The 19,993-nt window shown below is 43.5% G+C and overlaps 1 protein-coding gene across 15 annotated transcripts in view; it reads left to right on the top strand.

The window, feature by feature from the left end:
* Positions 1 to 19,993, top strand: part of MYCBP2 (MYC binding protein 2) — a 1,771,217-nt gene that overhangs the window by 186,708 nt on the left and 1,564,516 nt on the right. For all 15 annotated transcript variants that reach the window (XM_085622060.1, XM_085622057.1, XM_085622054.1 and 12 more), the window contains exons 5-6: positions 4,962 to 5,158; positions 9,550 to 9,792. In XM_085622060.1, coding sequence (XP_085478186.1) covers positions 4,962 to 5,158; positions 9,550 to 9,792 — 440 coding nt within the window. The remainder of the gene's footprint in view (positions 1 to 4,961; positions 5,159 to 9,549; positions 9,793 to 19,993) is intronic.

Below are 19,993 nucleotides of genomic sequence, written 5' to 3'. Positions count from 1 at the left end.
CACTCCTGGCTGCACCAACAAGTATAACCCACCCTGCGCGACCTGATCAACTCACTGCACTGTCTTCAGACCTTGACGCAGCCACCGGGATGTCAGACCCCGTTGGCCCCACTCCCACTTCATCCAAGGCATTTTCAGAGCTCCAATTAAGAGTGCCATTAATTGTTCCATCTTAGGATGCTTCCACTGCACAGCTCAGTCTCTTATTTTTTGTATTGAGGGTGACTGGGCAGTTCTCCGGATTATCACGTTACTTTGGCCACAATTACTTAAGCATGCCATCGCTTCTACACCAACACTTTAACCTGCCATTACTTTAACCCTTAATCCGAACATTAAAATGACTGTACCTTTAGACTCTTTTGCAGCTATCTTCACTTAAACTCCCTGTTCACTAACATTGAAATAACTTCTATTTTGATCCCTTCTTGTATATCTTAAACAATGTTAAACACTAAATTAAAATGGAAACCTAACTCTGAACCTAAGTTCAATATTTAAATAATATAAAGTTGAATTAAAAAGAACCCTTACAAATGGTAATTTAGTTTAAATGATGTACAGTAAAATACATAGGACCCCTAACCAGGTTAATGAAATTGAAATAAAAGGTAACTCTAATAAATGTTAATATTTAAGAATATTTGTATGTTCATAAAATTAAATGTCAGTTGAAGTAATTTGGAAACCCTAGCCCTAAACTAATATTTAGTTAAATTTGAAGCGATTTACTTATTTAACAATCGTCAAAAGTTAAAATGCGGAGTCCAATTTGTGGTGTTTTAGCAGTGCAATTGAAGTTTTTGTGTAAATGTAAAACAAAGTGATGTTAAAGTAATGAAGTTGAGATAATGGTAAGATATATTTTTCAGTAGCTCCACAAAAGTTTAGCAGGATAGGAAATTCTCCTACAGACTCAAAAATCACTATAGCACTAATTGTATTTCCGACTATGGTCTGCAAATATCAGGGAGACACAAAAGGGATGCAGGTATTTTCCCACCTCATTGTCTGCTCCCCCAGAACCCTCAATCGGGACATCCGCACGTCTCTTCATTTCGGTGTAGACCTAAATTAAAATTTTTGTAGTAAACATGAAGGAAAGTTTAAATTCTATTAAGGACACGAAGGCCAGGATTATTCTTAAACTTTCTTTATTCCTCCTTCCAGCAGTTTTCAATGATAAAGACAAAAAGCTCAGAATGCAGAGGGAAGTAGTGAAGGTCAGCTGGTTAGCCAATCAACAGTGTCCTAGTCCCACAGAAGCCATGCCATCACGTCCTCTTTCTTGACTGCGACATGCGGATGTCCACATGATCCTTTCACTCCACTTTCGAACTCTCCGAACTTGCAAGGCAGTGGAAACCCAATGAAACTGAACATCGGGAGGACGCGAGCAACAGAAGCCCCTGGGTCTATCCTCCTATAACAACACACAGCAAGGCAGAAACCAGCAACAAGCGACTGAAAAAGGCACCAACAAAGAACGTAAAAACTGGTTGCTTATACCCAAAGTCCAGTGTCTCAAGCGCATCCAAGTCAGAAGGGCAAGGAACCTCTATACATGGGTTGGGGAAACAGTGATCGCAGGTAACACTAGTGGGAATGAATCTAGCTGCTGTGTCCTTAATAGAATTGAAACTGTCCTTAATGTTTACTAGGACATTTTTCATTCTTTTTCAGGACAGGAGGCGAGGATTATGCTAGTTCAAAGCTTGTCCACCACCAAAGACGCCATGTCCATTACTGGTTTAAAATAAAACCGCTTGAACATTGAGTCCGAGGACCAGTCCGCTGAGTTAATAAGGTCCTCCAAGCGAGCTCCCAGAGCGAAAGCCTTAGAGGCCATTGACCCTCTGACAGAATGAGCCCGAATTGAGTGACATCAACCCCAGCTTCTTACACAGCGGATCCAGTGAGCGATGGTGGGAGAAGCAACCACCTTGAACGGTTTCCTGAGAAAAATCAGTAACTGACGTTTGCAGTGGAGACGGAATTCCTCCGTCATTGCTTCGTAAGCCTGCTGGCAGCCAACCACACACAATTTTGGGGGCTTTGTCAAAAGCTGGCAGGAGACCAACTTGGAGTCTTTCTTTGTTCTGTGGACAATGTGGAATGCAACTCCCTGAGGGCAGAACACCCGATCCGAGATGTCCAATGCCCTTACATCCAGTACTTGCATGCATGACACTAAGCACAACAGCATGGTTAGTTTTGCTGACAGCTTCTTACGAGAAGGATATCTATTCGATTGCCAGGCCTTGAAAAGGTTTAAGACCTTATTAACCTTCCAAAGGGTGGAATACCGAGGCTCCGGAGAAATGGCCAGCCGAATACCCCTCATCAACTTGTACACCAATTGATGATCCCCTCACCAGGAAGCCCTGTTTTGGCAGGTGACCCACAGAAATAGCTGACCAATAGTAATAAATAGTCCTGTAAGCCAAGCCCTGAGAGGCCAGGAAATTTAGAACATGTACTACTTTGCATCCCATGGGATCCTGGTTGTGCCAAAGACCTCAAATAGCCCATCTTTTCCAAGCTGACCTGTAGCGCTAGTTTAGACCTGTCAGTCCCCTTTCTTGGGGTCCCTGATATGCTTCTGGAGGAAGGTGGCCATGCATGAGCCCAAATTCAGGGTTTGCACCACCTTGCCGAGCAGTGAGACTCGGGGGCATTCCGCTCAAAGGCAAGCTCTGAATTCCTTGTCAAAAGGCTTCCTAAGTTCACGCCATGGCTGACTCCCCCTGAGAGATGAAAGTGTGTCAGTTTTGCCTGGGCCGGGCCAAAACAGACGAAGCGGCGCGTACCGCATGGTGCAGAAATAGACAAAATATAGACCCGCAAGGGAGTTTTCCTCACGGGCGTATAAAACCGACCCTTGAAAGCGGGCATCACGGCTACCGGGCAGCTCGGGGGAGGTTGCAAGGTTCGGGGGGAAGAAGCGTATCTCTGAGAAACGGAGCGTGACTGCCTACGGAGCAAAAGCGTTCTAGCGCCCTCTGGCGGCCCACCAAACTCAACGTACTCATGCGACTCGAGCTCACTGATACGGCAACGAGCGGAGAGGTTGAAGGGTGCTCCCGCTGCCTGACTAAAGTCAGCGCGAGCGCTGAAATTTCATACATACAACAATAATGGTATACAATGAATAGCAATAACGATATGCAATGAATAATGGGGAAAGGTGACTTAACTGCCGGAGAGCAGGAAAGAAAGAGAAAGAGGATGTGATGGCATAGGCTTTTGTGGGACTAGGACACTGTTGAGTGGCTACCTGGCTGACTTTCACTACTTCCCTCTGCATGCAGGTAAAGAGTTTTTTGTCTTTTATTGTTGAAAACTGCTGGAAGTAGGAATAAAGAAAGTTTAAGCATAATCCTCGCCTCCTGTCCTGACATAGAATTGGTTTCTTTTGACACATTTCAAGTGAAAGAAAGGCACAGTACTTGTCACTTTATGTGCATTACTCATGCCAGTGTGCCTAGACGCCACAATCTGCATCAGTGTAGCAGAGAATAGCAAAAAGAAGGAAACATGGCAGCTATCTTTCGCCTCTTAAATTTGGAAAAAATGGCAGATATTACAAAACAAATATGAGAATGATTCTGGGATTTCCTATTGTGGGTCATTCAATGTCCACATAAAATATAGCAGCTTTGTGGAACTTCCTCGTTAATGTTTTCGCTCTCAGACACGGTAATACAGCCTCCTTTCCCTCTCATCTCAGCATTTAATTGTTTACCGACCAGCATTATCACAGCACCCTTTGGATGCTGGTGTAACTGGCTACATACACCCAGTTATAGACTGTAGTACTTTCTGTGCGTATTTTTAATCTAACCTTGTTTTAAAGAAGCAATTTTAGTCTTACTAAAGGCATGGCCCCTGCATGAGGGCTAAGTGCAAAGCACCCCAGCCACAATAACAGCAGCTTCTCCGGACTAATATACCCGTTATCTCACTATGAATGGTACAATAACAAGTGTGCATAGGGACACAGAAGTTAAAAGTAGTGTCAACGTTTAGCTACAGTGTTAGAATAATAGACATTTCATTAACGCAGTAAAGAAATATTGCCCCCAAACAAGTACACGATAATTTCATATTGTTTACCAAGTATTCCTTCAATTTGAAAGATGGTCCCATTCAGAGTTTTTCATATATTCAAGGAGCAAGTATACAGAGTAGCATTTGTCTAGACTAATGATCACCAGCACCATTGAAATGTGTGGTTTCTTTGCATGCACATGTATCCAACCATTTTGTTCTGCATGAGTGCAACATATTAACAAATCTCTACCTGTTTGATTCAAGACCGATCATTGTGTGCAGCAAGGTAGGGAATAAGGATCAGTGTTGCAAGAGGTGATCCACAATCACTGGCATGTACAATTAAAAGGGGACATTTCGAAGTCTAGTGTGTGCGCTGAAAGTGCAGTGGGATTTATAATAACAGTACTTTGGTACTGTGACCCTTGGCTGAATGGCATGTGAATAGAGCCCCTTTACTGTTAAATATGAATGTAAGCGTTCAGAGGTTGGTTGAAGTAGCAGAATGCATTTACATTTATGTGCATTCTATATTGCACTTAAAATCATAATGCCCAAATATATAGATGAGTCTCAATGAAGGACTTTCCACTTTATGCCACAAGGATCAGAGGCATGACCGATTTGAATCTACATGAGAAAATATGCAAGCGTTTTTTTTCATTGGAAGATATTTACTTTGCCCGAACATTTGGCATGACTTAAGTCCGCATCTAGTTTGTAATTCCAAGGAGTGTTAAGCTAATTCGGACTTAGTTAGATATCATATTGTATATCGCTCTGCTACCTTAGTAGACCTTGAACAGAGACAACTGACTGAATACCTTGGCATTCTTTTATAATACTGTTGCTGAGGTGACCGAATAGCACTGTCGCACCGGTGTAATTTCAGTGTGTTTTCTTCACAGAATCACTCTTCCAACTTCTTTTGGAAATCACTGTTAGATGTACGGGAATGAATGACAGTACTGGGAAGTCATTGACTGCACTATCCTGCGCTTGCCTCTTCAGTCTTGTTGTGAGCTGGGGAGAGACCGGAAGGACGCTACAGGCCATCTCTGCAATTCTCACCAACAACGGCAGCCATGCATGCCAAACCATTCAGGTATATATTGAATTGTGCTTTGTTTCTTGATTTAGATTTTTTTTTAAAGATTACACAGTGTGACGTGTGCATGTAAAATGGTTCACAGAAAATAAAGTCCGCTTGCTTCGCTACGACAAATCCGGGCATGTATCTACATAGCTGAACAGCTATTATTTGGCTAGGATCTTGATGTTTGTATTTAAAAGAGAGAAGTCTATCTGATTTACACTTGGATTTCGATTTGTCAGTTTTGAGTACTATCACTATGACTTTGTGGAAGGAAGGGGGCTGGTGCTTGGTTTTGCATGCCTCCATTAAATTGTTAGGATATTTTGGGCAAGATATCGATATAAACTTATCTGATAGACTTCTAGCCACATATACCTTATCTTAGAATTATTCATAGGCGTCAGACTAGATCCGGTAATTCTTGAGCAGTACCCCTGCATGCAGGTAGGTGGCGTAGTTCACACTGGATGTGACATGCATGGTGCCTATATTGGCCTGCTACCCCAATGTGCTGACGTCAGTTATTTTATTTCGATGCCAGTCAGCGCAGATCTGGAAGAGTCACTTTTTGACTGAGTTTTTTTTTGATGCTTTGTCAAAGATATTTCTAGAATCTTTTCTCCTGGTGCTCGAAGGATGTCCCCCAAGAAACCAATGGGTTTTAGGCCCTGTGGTCCTTGTCACATGCAGATGTCTGTGACATACCCAGACTTGATTTTATTGTAGTGCTTGGATCGGGACCACAACTCCAAGGCTGCAAGGACTGTTTGATTTTATTCCCAGGACCGCTCCAAGGGTGCTCCTTACGATAGTCGCCGCAGTGTAAATCGTTGGGCAGGTCCCAGAACACAAGAAGGCAAAGAAGTCAAAGCGTTGTTAGACTTCTCTGTGCCCTTCCAAGTCACCGGACGAGGCATGTGAATGACAACACCACTTGAGACCTCCCTCCTCCGTAGAACTGGTGCCTGGGTTTGATCCGCTCCTTCCACAGTTTGCTCAAGCAACCCCGCCCAACTCAAGGAGTTCTATGGGGTCATGCACCTCCTATTTGGGTGGCCTAACCCCTCTGAGCGCCATTGGGCACCAGAGGTTCGGGTGTGTGGAGGTGGTGGGCCTACTATATTCCCCACCAGGAGGTTTGCCCTCTAAACCAGTCAGGCTCCATGGACCTATGTTGGATCTGGAACAACTCCACCCGTGAGACCGCAAATGTCTATGGAGCTTGCTCCAGTGCCATCATTCCCGGTACCGGAGTGGCCCCACAGTGGTGCTGACCCCATCATCGTTCCCAACTCCGCTATGGAGAAGGATCCTTAACGACTCTGGCACCGACTGGTACCATTTCCTCTGAGTTGGAGCCAGTACCATGCTCTCTTGGTAGGCTTGGAGAGGGAGACAGTTGGGAGGGGTTTGAGGACCCTCATTCATTTGATCACCTCTTAGATGAACCAGAGGACAACTGGTACGGGGAACTGGCAGATGCCAGTGGGTTAGACCCCTCACCGGACACTGGCTTGATTACTACTCCTACCGTGGCTATGGCAGATGAATCCTCCTTTAATTGTGGTGAATAGAGAGCAGCTGAGGTCCTGGACCTTCAGTTACCCTTGGTGGCAGTCAAGACATATGTCTTGAGTGCAGGTGCTTCAGCCGGGAGTTACCCCTTCCGAATCTCTCCTCTCTTCTAATGAAGCCCTCACTGAAGTGCTACTTGGGGCTTGGTCCAAGCCTTGAACAGAGGCTCCTGTGTATAGGACGATTGACTGCTACCATCTCCTGGGGACCCCAGTTTCCTCACCGGGCACCCCAATCCAATAGGCTGGATACCTTTGCCAGGAGGATGCTTTCTTCTGCAAGCATAGCACCGCCTTTTGGGCCGATACACCCACACTGTGTAGTACTCAGTAGCTCAAGCTCTGCCCATGGTCTCGGATGAGGCCCGAGCCATATGCACCCAAGCAACTGCTGACGGGCAGGATGCAGCCCAATTCACCATCAGATATGGGCTGAAGGCTGCTGACTCACTAGACAGAGCGAATATATTGTCAGTGGCACTTAAATGCCACGCCTGGTTGAGAACGACTGGCTTTTGAAGGGATATCTAAATATTCTCATGGACATGCCCTTTAATTGTTTTCTCCTTGTTGGCAAAACGGCAGACTCAGTGCTGGAATGCTTTAAAGACCGAGCTGTGGCCAGGTTTTTGGGCCTCTCCATGACCATCCGCCAACCCCAGTCTGCCTTTTCTGGCTATGGGAGCGGTTACAAAGTGTGTCCTTTCAGCCGGCCAGCAGGCTTCCCAGCCTTTTTGTGGCTGTGGACATTGGCAGGTAATCTGCAGGTGCAGTGTCTCACACATCACACTGATACTAATAGCACCCTAGTGGCTTGACAATCAAGGTATTGCCACCTCCTGGTAAAGTCCCAACCAAACGTGGTTGCTTCTAGCGCTTTTTCATCTGTTGACAATGGCAACTCGAGCAATTTATCACCAGGAATCCAAGAGCTTGAATTTAGCTGTATTGTTCCTGAAGTCTTCGAGTTCCATACTCGATTTTACCACAAAGATGTATTGCAGTAATAAAAAAGGCAAGGAAACCGGCAACATGAAATTTGTATTTCTGCAAAATAGATGCACTTTTAACACACTCAAGTACCATTCAATGCATTTCCTACCACAAATTAAGTTCTGCCTCAATATGAGAACACCTATCCGTTATAGCAGATTGCAGAGGCCAGAATAAAGTTAAAATTGGCATGTATAACTTTCAAAGCCTATAACTCTGCACAGCCACACTACCTATCATCCATCATACAAATCTCAGAAGGAAACAATGAAGAAGCAAAAAAACACCCTGAGACTGAAATCTACAAACATGGAAATTGCCTATTTGCAGATCTTCTCGGCAGCTGCAACTACCAAATTAAATCTACTAACTAAAAAACGTTCTATTTATTTTCTACCTGAATTAGCTGACACCCTGAAATTATCTATTTTACACCCCGATGTGTACCATGCATCCTCCTCTCCTTTCTCTCTGTATATGACGTTCCCTCTTCCCCCCTCCCGTTTCCTCACTCTTTTCTTTACACATATGTACACCACTAATTATCCATGTTCCACTTTTTTCTAACTCGGTTTCCTCCCAATTGCTCAATTTATATAGTGTTACATTTTAATCCCATACTTTATATCAGGTTTGTTCTTTACTAACATTTCAATGCAAGAGATATGTCTAACTTGAACTATCCTGATGCTCTCCTGTTTGAAACGCTTCTTAGATTGTTTAGAGACACAATCTTTTCCTTTATGTCTGTGGTTGATTGTATAGGCAGTGGTGAGAGTGCCTTACTTCAATTTGGATGGCTTTTTTGGTCAGGCAGTAGGAAACAGGATACATTTGTGCCCTTTAGTACCCAACAGCGTTATAAAGTATTATCAGACCTTTCCATGATAATATTTCTTCAACTTCAAACGAAGATCTCTTTATTATGCAAAACGGAAGTTTTACAGCGACTGTAGTACCTTTCCAAATTTTATTTTTACATTTATTATTGTCCTTTTTAAAGGTCACCTTTTCAGTAGGCCTGGGCGGTCAATTCCGTTCCGCTTGCGGAATTTGTGGAAATTGGGTAAAACGCGGAATTGCCCAAAATTCCGCGATCCGCGAAGCTGCGGAATTTTTTGCTTGTTCGCACTTTCAAAATGTGTGTTCGCAAGATATTTCCCCCCAAGCACGCAAACAGCGTTCACGAACAGGAAAAATGCATCGCAAACGGGCGGTACAAGCAATTCCGCGTGTTAGGAATTTCCGTGTGCTCGCAGAGATTTTTTACCACTTCGCAGAGCTTTGCGCAGCGCGACTAAGCAAATTCCGCCCACCCCTACTTTTCAGGCTCTCTTCTAGTTGTTTGACCCATTTTTGTGTACATTTCGGTATTTATTGTACTGTAGGACATGTTAACCCCAATACAAACTAAAACCACAGTCTTGGTTGGCAGTGATCCCTGCACAGTCAGTTCAGTTGATATTTGTTCACTGTTTTTTCTACATCCGTGAAATAATTTAGGACAGTTGTAGGAGTGCTGCATTTGCTGTAGCAGGTGACTGGCTGCTGGTTCTCCTGCTAATCGTCACCCATTCCGCCCTTAAGATGAAATAGGAAGCATATTACTTTAGAAACGTTTACTCACCTATGGTTTGCTCACATGCACAATTACAGAAACATAATATTGCATGCACGCCTTGCTTTTTTAAAAATAGTTTTGTATTTTGTTGATTTTGTTAGAATATTTTGTCAATGCTTGTTTTTTAACATTTGCATTCTGTTTCTTACATAGGCTGAAATGGAAAAGCTCACCATATTTCCCTGAATAAAACAACTTCATTTGTCTTGCAGGTGCCAATTATTTTGAATTCTCTACAGAGGAGTGTACAGGCAGTGTTGGTGGGCAAAATCCAGATTCAGGACTGGTTTAGCAATGGAATAAAGAAAGCGGCCTTAATGCAGAAGTGGGCTTTAAAAGATATCCCTGTTGAGGAAGATGACCAGTGCCTACTCCAGAGTGATGGTTTCTTTCTCTATCTCCTATGCAAAGATGGCCTATACAAAATTGGCTCTGGATACAGTGGGACAGTGAGGGTAATGCATATTTCTTTTTAGTTCTGAAGGTTGTTTTAAACATTCTTGATTAAATGTATTTTATGTAACCACTCCTTGTCCTTAAATAGTACTGCAGTGCATTGTGTTGGGAGTGGCATATACAGCATAATTGCAGGATAGGTCCATGCAGATAGCAAGAGCAAGGTAATCGTGATATTACAGTTTGATATATTTTTTTCAAAAACAAATGTATTTAAATTTTTTATCAGTGCAGTAAAGTACATAGAATCGAACAGTAGTCAGTCGTTACAGGATTCATAATAGGCTGATAGATTTTTTTATGTGCTATAACGTTAGAGTGCCTGCCAGATGAGGGTCGTAGGTTCTTTCGGAATTCGCTGACATCCTGTCTTTTTTCAGTTTTTGTATGCGTTCCACCCTTAAGTCTCATGTACCTTCCTGCATACAGTCTTCTCTTGCTAGTAACTCTTAAAGTGCCCTCAGTGATTCAAAGTAGGATGCTGTAACCTGGGATAATTTTGTGGCCCAGTGCTTTGTAAAAGAGAAGGCAGTGTTAAGGATAGAGTTTTAACTTTGCTTGGTCCCTTCATTTTATACCTTTGTTGTTTTCTTTGCTTCACTAAACCTAATAATTTTGTTTTTAAACAATAACTAACTTTTTGAAGACCAGGTTTGGTTTCAGTGACTAATTTTCTGGGGGACCCTGTTTTCATGAACTCTTCTGGAATCAACCACCATACCAATTAAAATATAACCATATTTTATCTCACCTATATTTCATTTTTAGAAGACTTAATGGCAGACTTCCTGTCGAAGTGAGTGGTGAGAGAGACGAGCATGAAAACCAACATTTTTACAATGTATATCATCTAAAGGATTAATCTGAATGAGTAGAGAGAATGGCGGAGAGAATGCACAGAGCAGAGATGGATTTGGAAATAACTAAAAAAAAAAAAAAAAAAAAAAAAATCTACCTGAAGGTTTGGCTTCGATAATGTGGCATGGGGTTCCGTTTTCTGATGAGGAATGATAGATACATTTAAACAAAATGGTGCCAGCGTCATTTCGTAAGTGTTTGCGTGAGTGGTGATGCACTGTACACTTTCATGGCAACACATGGGCCCTAAAGTCATCCTGTATGCAAGCGCTTACAAAATGGCCTGCACCATTATGCCTTTTATTTTGGCCGATGCTGCACAGCATCACCAAAAAATGCTTTTGTCAATGCGGGACAGTATTGATAAAAAGACTGGCAAAGCCTATAGGTTTCAAAGGCGCGACCTACTGGCTTTGCCTGTGCTTAGTGTGCATGCTACTTAAAACCCACCTCGGGTAAAAAATAGACTAAGCATTCGTGTTGTGCAAAAATAGCTGATCAGTTTAGGGTTAAGACTAAACCTATCTTATTTTGCAATAGGGTTAATTTCTATTCAGAAATATCACATGCCATCATATTTACTATGACATTACCATAGTTCTACTGATACCCGAAAATTGATTGGATTGAAACATTTTTGGGCACATAAATGTTCCGCTCTAATATATTGGAGCATTTATATAGTGGTTACTACCCCTAAGTGGGGTGCTGAAGTGCTTGCCTGCATGAGTAGCACAGTACACCGTGTAGGGTATGTGGTTGGAAGGATGTTGTTTTTTCGTTTGAATCCTATGTGGGAGTGTTTCTATGTCATGCATGATGACCACAGAGGTGAAGTTATTGTACAGAGCACGTAGCAGTGTGTAGGACGATGAAGTGTGGGAGACTGACTCACAGTTTTATGGTTTTATGTTTGCTGATAGCTTTGAACCCGCAGGTCCATTAATGATATTTCATATGATCTAGTCTGTTGCTGGTTACTGTGCTGGGTTGTCCAATCTGAGATTTTGTGTATAGTTGTGTTCCTGAGCTGGCATGGTTGGAGGCAGAGAGAAGTGGGGAGATCTGTTGAAATGGATGTTTTTATTATCACCCCATATTTATTTATGTATTTATTTGATTTAATTAAGTGTACTAGGCGATTCAGGACATACAAAGTACAACCAAATAACAAAGGTGCAAAGAGGAAACAAGCTGAGCATCCCATAAGTAAAGGCATTAATGCAGAAAGTTGATGCACTGCAAGACAGGCATGCGGACAGTCATAAGACACAATGCAACAAATGTATGTTTTGACCAAGTGTTCTAGGGGGCGCCAGGAGTAGGGCAACATGCCTCTTATGTCCATTGGGGTGAGTGGCAACTGGGGAAAATCTCCAGCAGGTAAGTAGATGCTCAACTGAATGGAGATAAGGTAATCCCTCTCCTGGCTTAGAATTAGGGGTGGCTTGATTGTCCATTGAGGATGTATATGATGTCAGGTAGGAGATAGAGAGACCAGCTATTGACTGACTGGAATCACAGGGACATCAAGTCCCAGTATGCAGTGAATTGCTCCTGGCAGTACTTCACATCCTGCAACCTGCTGTTTATTTGGGGCACAGGACAGCGCCCCCAGTGAATTGTGATTCTGTGCTTCGCTAGGAGTAATAGCATTGCTGTCATGTGTCGAACTCCCTTGGGGACATCTTTTACATACCCCAGGATGGCTACCAGTGGGGACTTTTGGGGACAGTGGTCAGTGATTGAAGTGATAGCCTCGTATACGGAGGACCAAAAGCAGGCCTCCTAGCCATGCCAGGTGAAGAAATGTTGCATTGTCTTGCCCACATCCATGGCAGTGCGCATCTGCCGTGGTGCCCATTCAGTGCGTCTGGACAGGAGTGTGATACATTCTGTGGAGAAATTTATTGTGGACCAAACGCAGTCTGTCATTGAGAGAGAGTGCTTTAGTAAGTTCAAAGCAGTATTTTATTATTGTGCGACAGTCAGGTGAAGATCTAAATCAACTTCCCTCCCAAGGCGCGTCCAGGGAATGCATATAAGAGACTTGTCTTGCATCGTAGTGTAAAGTTGTGCAATCATTTTCCAAAGAGAAGTACTGGTTCCCGGGCGTGGGTCCAGCAGATGCATGTGTCCCAGATTGTAGGCCCCAGGTCCCATCTCACCCCTGCTACAGTGAGGGGGGGATGAGAAGACCCCGGGTCTTAGATGGCCAACCCTCGACAGCAGTTTCCAAATCAGTGGTCCAGGCTCCTTCCTGCAGCTCTGATTCACGTTAAAGTACTCCCCTATTAGTCTAGCCGTGAGCATCGATTATAAACACGGTTAGATATTGAAAAAGGCATTGGTGGAATATCCCTAAATGAAGCTGTGGATAAAGCACCACTCAAAAGTGGTAGAGGAATCAACTACTTTTGTTATATATTCCCTCACACACCCTAGTGGTGTCATGCTTCATCATCGGGACACCACGACCCCTATAAGTCGTGGTGGGCTCAACCGATATTCCAGGGAGCACTTGAAAAAATATTTGGCCAGGGGATTAAGATTAAAAATCCACTGGCAGATCCCAGTTTCCCTTTATTCTTGGATCTGACAGGGATATTAAAAATAGAGAACAATAGGGTCTTTGGGGTATTATGGTCCGAAGGCCAACATGTTTCAGTCCATATAATGTCCAAACTGTGCTACGGGACTTTCTTCAGGGCTGTGTCCCCCCCCCTGGAAGGAGAGTGAACCGGGAATTTCCCTACACTAGTTATAAAAAGGGCAGATAGCTGCTCCTTTGTTTGTCACTATGTTTACGTATGTTAAATCACTCCATCTGTTGGAAAAAACAAAAACAAACGACAAACATAAACACACCATTATTGAATCATGTTCAACATCAAAAACACACTTATAGTGAGAAAGTGACATCACCCTTAATTTTAAAACTTTTCAAAGGGTGGTGTAATATTACAATGAGCATGCTTCATAATTATATGTGAAGTGTACTCATGCGTAGGTCTCACATCATAATGTGATGTGTCATTGGCGGCTATTAGTTGCTTGCTAATTAAACCCAGAAACACAGTACCTCGAAATGAATCGCACAAATTATGGACCCGGCGGGTCGCTCACTCGCTCTCACTGCCCCACAATCCGTCGGAAGACATACAGATACAAAGTTCTTTCTTACCCCAATTTGGGAGAGGAAAGGCTTCTCGTTAAACCACACTTAGGGGGTGGCCCTGTAGTCGAATAATGTTGTCGTAAAGATATGGTAGACCGGCATACAGTCGGTATGTAGATGGGTAAAGTTGCCGGGCAGCAAAACAAACAAATAACAAACAGTAAGAGGTTATGGTTCGGCAACAACCTCCCTGTTGGAGATGTAAACACTCATACCTGATTATGGCAAAAAATATCAGCATACAACTCACATCCTCGCGAGTCCTACCCCGTTGCGTAACCTATTTAGTGCGGGTTCCATCGGCTTGTAGCGACCGGTAACCCGCGCTCGCTGTTTAAAAAGGCAGTTCAATGAGCGCGCTCTCTTCCGGGATCACGTGTCTGAACCAATTAGTCAACATCATGAATATCGGGAAATGTAGTACACACACTTGGGAGAACTGCGAACAAAGTGATCTGTGTGATTACGATATGCATATATCCATCATGAGAGCATCCAACTATACTGAATTATATAAACAACCCGTGGGGCACGTGTTGATTACGTTGCGAGTGCCCAGGGACTGATGGGAACTATAGAATTTCTGCAGTATAACGATATAAAGGACTACTCAGAAATGCGCAAAAGCAGCGATTGAAGTAAGAAGCCATTATGCTAATGTCTACTCTGGCGCGTGCAAATAACATGTAAATTACGTTATATATGCCTGAGACATGAGACCTGTAGTGTTGCTACAGTGTCAATAACAAGCATTTGCAATACAATAGGTCTCGTATTTGTTGCAGTTGGAGCTACTGGCATTGTAAATGGCAGTGTTTTTTATCAATGTTTTTGTTTGCAGTGGAGTGATTATTTAAAAATTACACACTATACCATATTATAAGCTATTCTAGCAACTGTACAGTAAAGCTATGGCTATTTTAACGTAAAGGAGTGTGAATGGATGAATAAAAATACAAAAAACAGGATCTAAAAATTTACGATGGAATGTATAGCAGGGGACTGGGACTACCGATAACAACAAATGTACTTGAAGTGATTGGGGCATCATATGCAATAAAAAAATCGGTAGTACGGGTTGTCAGCGACGCTTGTGCAAATGTTGTTCAGCTGGTGAAGTGGTCAGCTCTGTTTGCAGATGCAAAGTGGTGAAAGGTGAAGTATTCAGCTCTGTTTGCAGGCACAAAGGGATGAATGGTGAAGTGGTCACTCTCTTCAGCGGTGAACATGCTCTTTACTGTTGCTCATGGGCATCAAGAGACTCTGCCAGGTCTAAGGCATTCCAGAGACCTTATATGATGGCTGGGGTTTGTAAATGAACCTTCATTAAACACCACTAAGAGATGAAGCGATTTCTGCAACATCACATGATTTTTCTTTAAAATGTGTTTTTTCAGTTTTACTTTTTGGATTCCTGGGATGCTCTGGCATAAGATTCCCGGTTCCACCATGATTCATTTGGTACAGTAAATAAACACAATAACCAAAAATACTCTCAAACTACAGTTTAACGGAGACGTGGTTTTCTGTGTAACAGACAAACGCCTGACCATGGTCCCAGCAGGGGCACGTGCCACCTAATCTAGAGACACTTCTCTCACAGGAGTTGTGCCAACTCACTTGCAGCCAAAGCTATGGGTCACGGGAAAATGGGATGGAGAGTAAGGGGGTTACAGGGAGAGGGAGAAAGGGGGCACAGGGAGAGAGAAATGGCGGACCGAGAGAGAACGGGGGGAAGAGAGGCTGGAAGGGTGAAAACGAAAGGGAGAGAGGGCACTAGTGAGGGGGTACCGGAAGGGGAAGGAGGTGGACAGGTGATATACATTTTAAAAAGCAGGTCTTTGGCAGTAGGTGATGACTGCTGGCAAGGACCAACATCCGGAAAGGAGGTTTGACATCCGAGCCCCCACTATTATAATGTGAAACTATCATGCAACTACAATATCACAAAAAGGTGCTAGTTTTCCAAAGACACATGACCCACCTGATGTACACACTACAAGATTCCTATAAGTCCCAAGAAAATAAAGACAAATTCATCTGGCACATTGGAAAAAAATTATACTTTTCAAATAGCCCTCCGTATTAAATTTACTCCATTTCTACGCTCGGTTAACAGATATAACTACTACCCAATCAATGGTATTCAATTGATCCACCTCGGAAGAATGAAGGCTGAGGCAGACTTGCCGGGAGTGTATCCTCTGCCCCTTACAAGTGTACGTCTCACTGAGCCCTTCTGCCGGTATTGTGTTGGACAGCTGGTTACAATTCGATCAGTTGAGCCCCTTATGTGTAGCCTTTAAACAGAAACACAGCAAAGCCTGCTTTTGTATTTGCAGATAACTAGGAAAACCAGCTATACACGAGGCGCGAGCAGCAACCGGAGTCACAGAGTTAGAGAGACCAGCCTTGGCTCCGCCGGTTATGAATAACTTAATATCCACGTACCTACCAAACATGAATGTGTCCTTCTATAATGGATGTGGTATACATGTAAAGTGCTCCAATACCTACGGATTGAGTTTGCGCTATATAAAAAAAACTAAAAAATAAATACAAACACCTAACAGATCTGTTCCAGGTCAGGCAGCGGAGTCCTAGTTCGCCCGACCCTTGTGAAGACAGAGCAGCCGTCCCTGAAAATCAGCAGGGCAAGGGCGAGGATGTGGTCTGTCGGCTAAACTGCCGACTTTGGTGCTGGAAACCAGAGTTTGAGCCCCGAGGTCGCATCAACATCCTGTGATTCTGGGCAAATCACTTAATCTCACCGTGCCTGAATGTGTAATGTAAATACGGTGCTCGTGTAAAGCGCTCCAATAAACTTCGGGTCGAGTTTGTGATATATACACACACACAAAAAAAACCAAGTGCAAAGGCAAGTAACAGTACAATGACATGTCGCCAGCTAGTCACATGCACTCATAACCACACCTACAGGCGACGCAACAGCACAGTGAACCCATCCGCCCAACACCGGACATTTTGCAACTTGCTTTTATATGGTGTATGCATAATTATACATTTGCCACATAATTTAGCCAACCCTGCCAATTATACTATAATAAAGTAAACAAACTAAACAGTTCACAGAACTTACCCCAGTAAAACAAGCGTCTTCAAATAGGTCGTGTCTCCAATGAATGTCGCTGATTCGCCTTCTTTGAAAATGTTCAGTGCTGCACGTTTAAATAGAGCATTGGATGCACGAATGATATCACTAATAGCACTAAGTAAACAAAGTAAGTGCTAAAAATGCCTTAAAACTTGCCGCCCTAATTATCGCTTGCCATGCAGCTTTAATGACTAATGAAGGCGTGGCGGTGGCGCCAGTAATACGCTTGCTCCCGATCACAACACAAAGTGAGAATTATCACAGCATGAGACCCCACAGTAATCATTAGCACAGCAGGTCAACAGGCGCCCCAGGCTGCTGGAGCACTCAACTATAATTGATGCACAGCACGTCTTCCGGAGACGAGCACTCAACTAGAATTAACGCGCACAAGCTGTTCCACTGTGAAGCGCGTTCACAGACCAGAATCGGCTCGTACCCAGACCAGAATCGGCTCGTGCCCAGGTCTTGTCTCCCTTGGGAGTAAACACGGCAACAATAGTCTCGTTGGCAGCAGCGCTTCGCGCTGCAACGCCAGCGAGACCTAAAAAAGGGGGTTACATCTGGTGTGTGGAAAGCAGTGGTTGTGAGGGGCTAACATAGTGCCATCAGAATAGAGGATTCATAGGTGTTAACTGATGTTACTAGGGGGAAAACCAAATTGGTTTATATTTACAAATTATTATGTACGCATAACGAAAACTATATTATGAGACCTGTGTATACAACATGGATATTATTAATCACACATCAATCATCCCAGATACTGTGTCGGAGAACATTGACAAACCTGGCACTCCTTAACCCCACTGGGATACAGTAAGTGTCTAGTTTGTGCCCAGTGCGATAATCTAGCCCTTCTTATTCAGCTGGTTCCAAGGTATGGAATCATTCAGTCCGTGGATATGGGTTCCTAATCGATATACCCATTGTTGTTCTCTCTCAAGGAGTTTCCTAGTCAGATCCCCATCTCCTTTGACTTTCTCAATTACAGTCCACTTTAGATCCATATCGGTGTGTTTCATTTCAACATAGTGCGATGTCAGTCTTGTTGCTGTTATGGCCCTCCTGATGGTGTTTCTGTGTTCACTGATGCGCACCTTAACTTTTCTCCCAGTTATGCCGATATACATTAGTTGACAAGGACGTTTGATCATGTAAATAACTTTTTCACTATTGCAGTTTGTATGGCTCCGTTGTTCCCATGCATGATGCATTCCCAAATCAATTTCTTTTGTGTGTTGTGTCAGAGGACATACAACACATGACCCACATGGATAATGGCCGATAACCGGAGACTGATTCCATAGTGTCAATTGGTGAGTTATTTTTGATTTCTGATCTGTATGTATCAAGGTATCTCTTGGACAGATTTACAACAGATACTGAGGGTCTAACGATCCATATATACACAACTCTAACACCCTAGACAAATGAAACCTCCAAATTGACTACAGTGAGTGACAAAAGAAAGGTATAATTCCCATCACCCACCTAAGGTGGCTTATCATCATCTGGGAATTCAGGACTGAGCTGAGAGGACCAACCACTCTGATGGTAATGGTGGTCACTCAGTTGTCCCAGTAGTGAAACAAATGGTGGGGTGATGGTTGCAGTGCAAAAATTAAACAAAAGTGCTATTAAAAATGGCTATCCAGATGCTATAAATTTTATTCTGGCGCTATCGTGATGCCATTGATAAAACCTGTGCGTAAACAGTTTAACAAATAACTGTTAGATCGATGGTCTACATGTTTCGGCTATCTGGACTGTGAGTCCAAGCTCTCATCAGGACCCAAATACGCTACTGCAAAATGTGATAAACAATACAAACAAAAGAGGTTAAGATTTCCACCAGTAAAGTATACCATACTACCTGGTTTGTTCTGTATGTCCCAATGGAACTGTTACAGGTAAGAAACCCGGATAGTTATGGGCATGCACCTCACCTCGCCTGGCATCTGGACAACTGAGTGACCACCATTACCATCAGAGTGGTTGGTCCTCTCAGCTCAGTCCTGAATTCCCAGATGATGATAAGCCACCTTAGGTGGGTGATGGGGAATTATACCTTTCTTTTGTCACTCACTGTAGTCACTTTGGAGGTTTCATTTGTCTAGGGTGTTAGAGTTGTGTATATATGGATCGTTAGACCCTCAGTATCTGTTGTAAAGCGTATATGGATAAGGGGATTTATGCTGTAGTAGGTCTTTAAATTGTCCCTTGGACCCTCCTCCACTTTCACATTTTGTGAGAATTCTTTGTATTCATCTCTTGGACAGCACCAGCTGCATCAAGACACTGCCAGTCACGGTCCCCCCCCCCCCCCCCCCCCCACCCCGACCCCCACCCCCGCTCTCTCAGGCAGTAGCCTGGGTACTGTCGGTGTCCGCCTCTAGCAAGCTGTCTCCACCGGGCCGAGCAGAGCATGGCGGACTGGCTCCAATGCCGGGCCTGTGGGTTAGTTCCAGGTTGGGAGGGCGGGAGGTTGTGGGGGGACCAGCAATGACGAAGAGCGCAGTGTCAGTGTGGGTCCTGGGCGGTAGACACAGTCTCACCTCCTTCCTCCAGGGCAGCAGTTGCTGCGCAGCCAGTCCCCTCATCTTGTCACAATTGGGTATATTTAGACAGTGACCAGTGTTGCTTCACTGCACGGTGCATCACGCTCTATTAACTTCTAACCTGAAGACACTGTAAACTTTATTGTTGCTATATACACCTCAAACTGGTCTTCACATCCTGCAGAAGCCCAGAGGAGTGCCTTGAGGAAGAGGGTGGTCAATGACTATAGGTAATTTATTTGATGATATGTCTCAAACATTCTTTTTCTTTTTTGTTTAATCTTCCATTTACTATAATGACATCTGCTTGAACCTGAAAATGTTGTCACTTCTTGAATAAAGGCACCAGTTCAGAAACGTCAAAGGCTTTCTAAATATATGAAAAACTGATCAGTCTTGTTTCTGCTTGAAAAGGAGAGGAGGGTGAAAGCTGAGCAACAGGTTTTGCTCTTTTCCTTTCCTTAAATTGTAAGATGAAAATAACAGAA

The sequence above is a fragment of the Triturus cristatus genome, chromosome 8, assembly GCF_964204655.1.
Source record: "Triturus cristatus chromosome 8, aTriCri1.1, whole genome shotgun sequence".
In the NCBI taxonomy this organism is placed as follows: domain Eukaryota; kingdom Metazoa; phylum Chordata; class Amphibia; order Caudata; family Salamandridae; genus Triturus; species Triturus cristatus.
The sequence above is the reverse complement of the archived record's forward strand: the minus strand, read 5'-3'. Positions and strand labels throughout refer to the sequence as shown.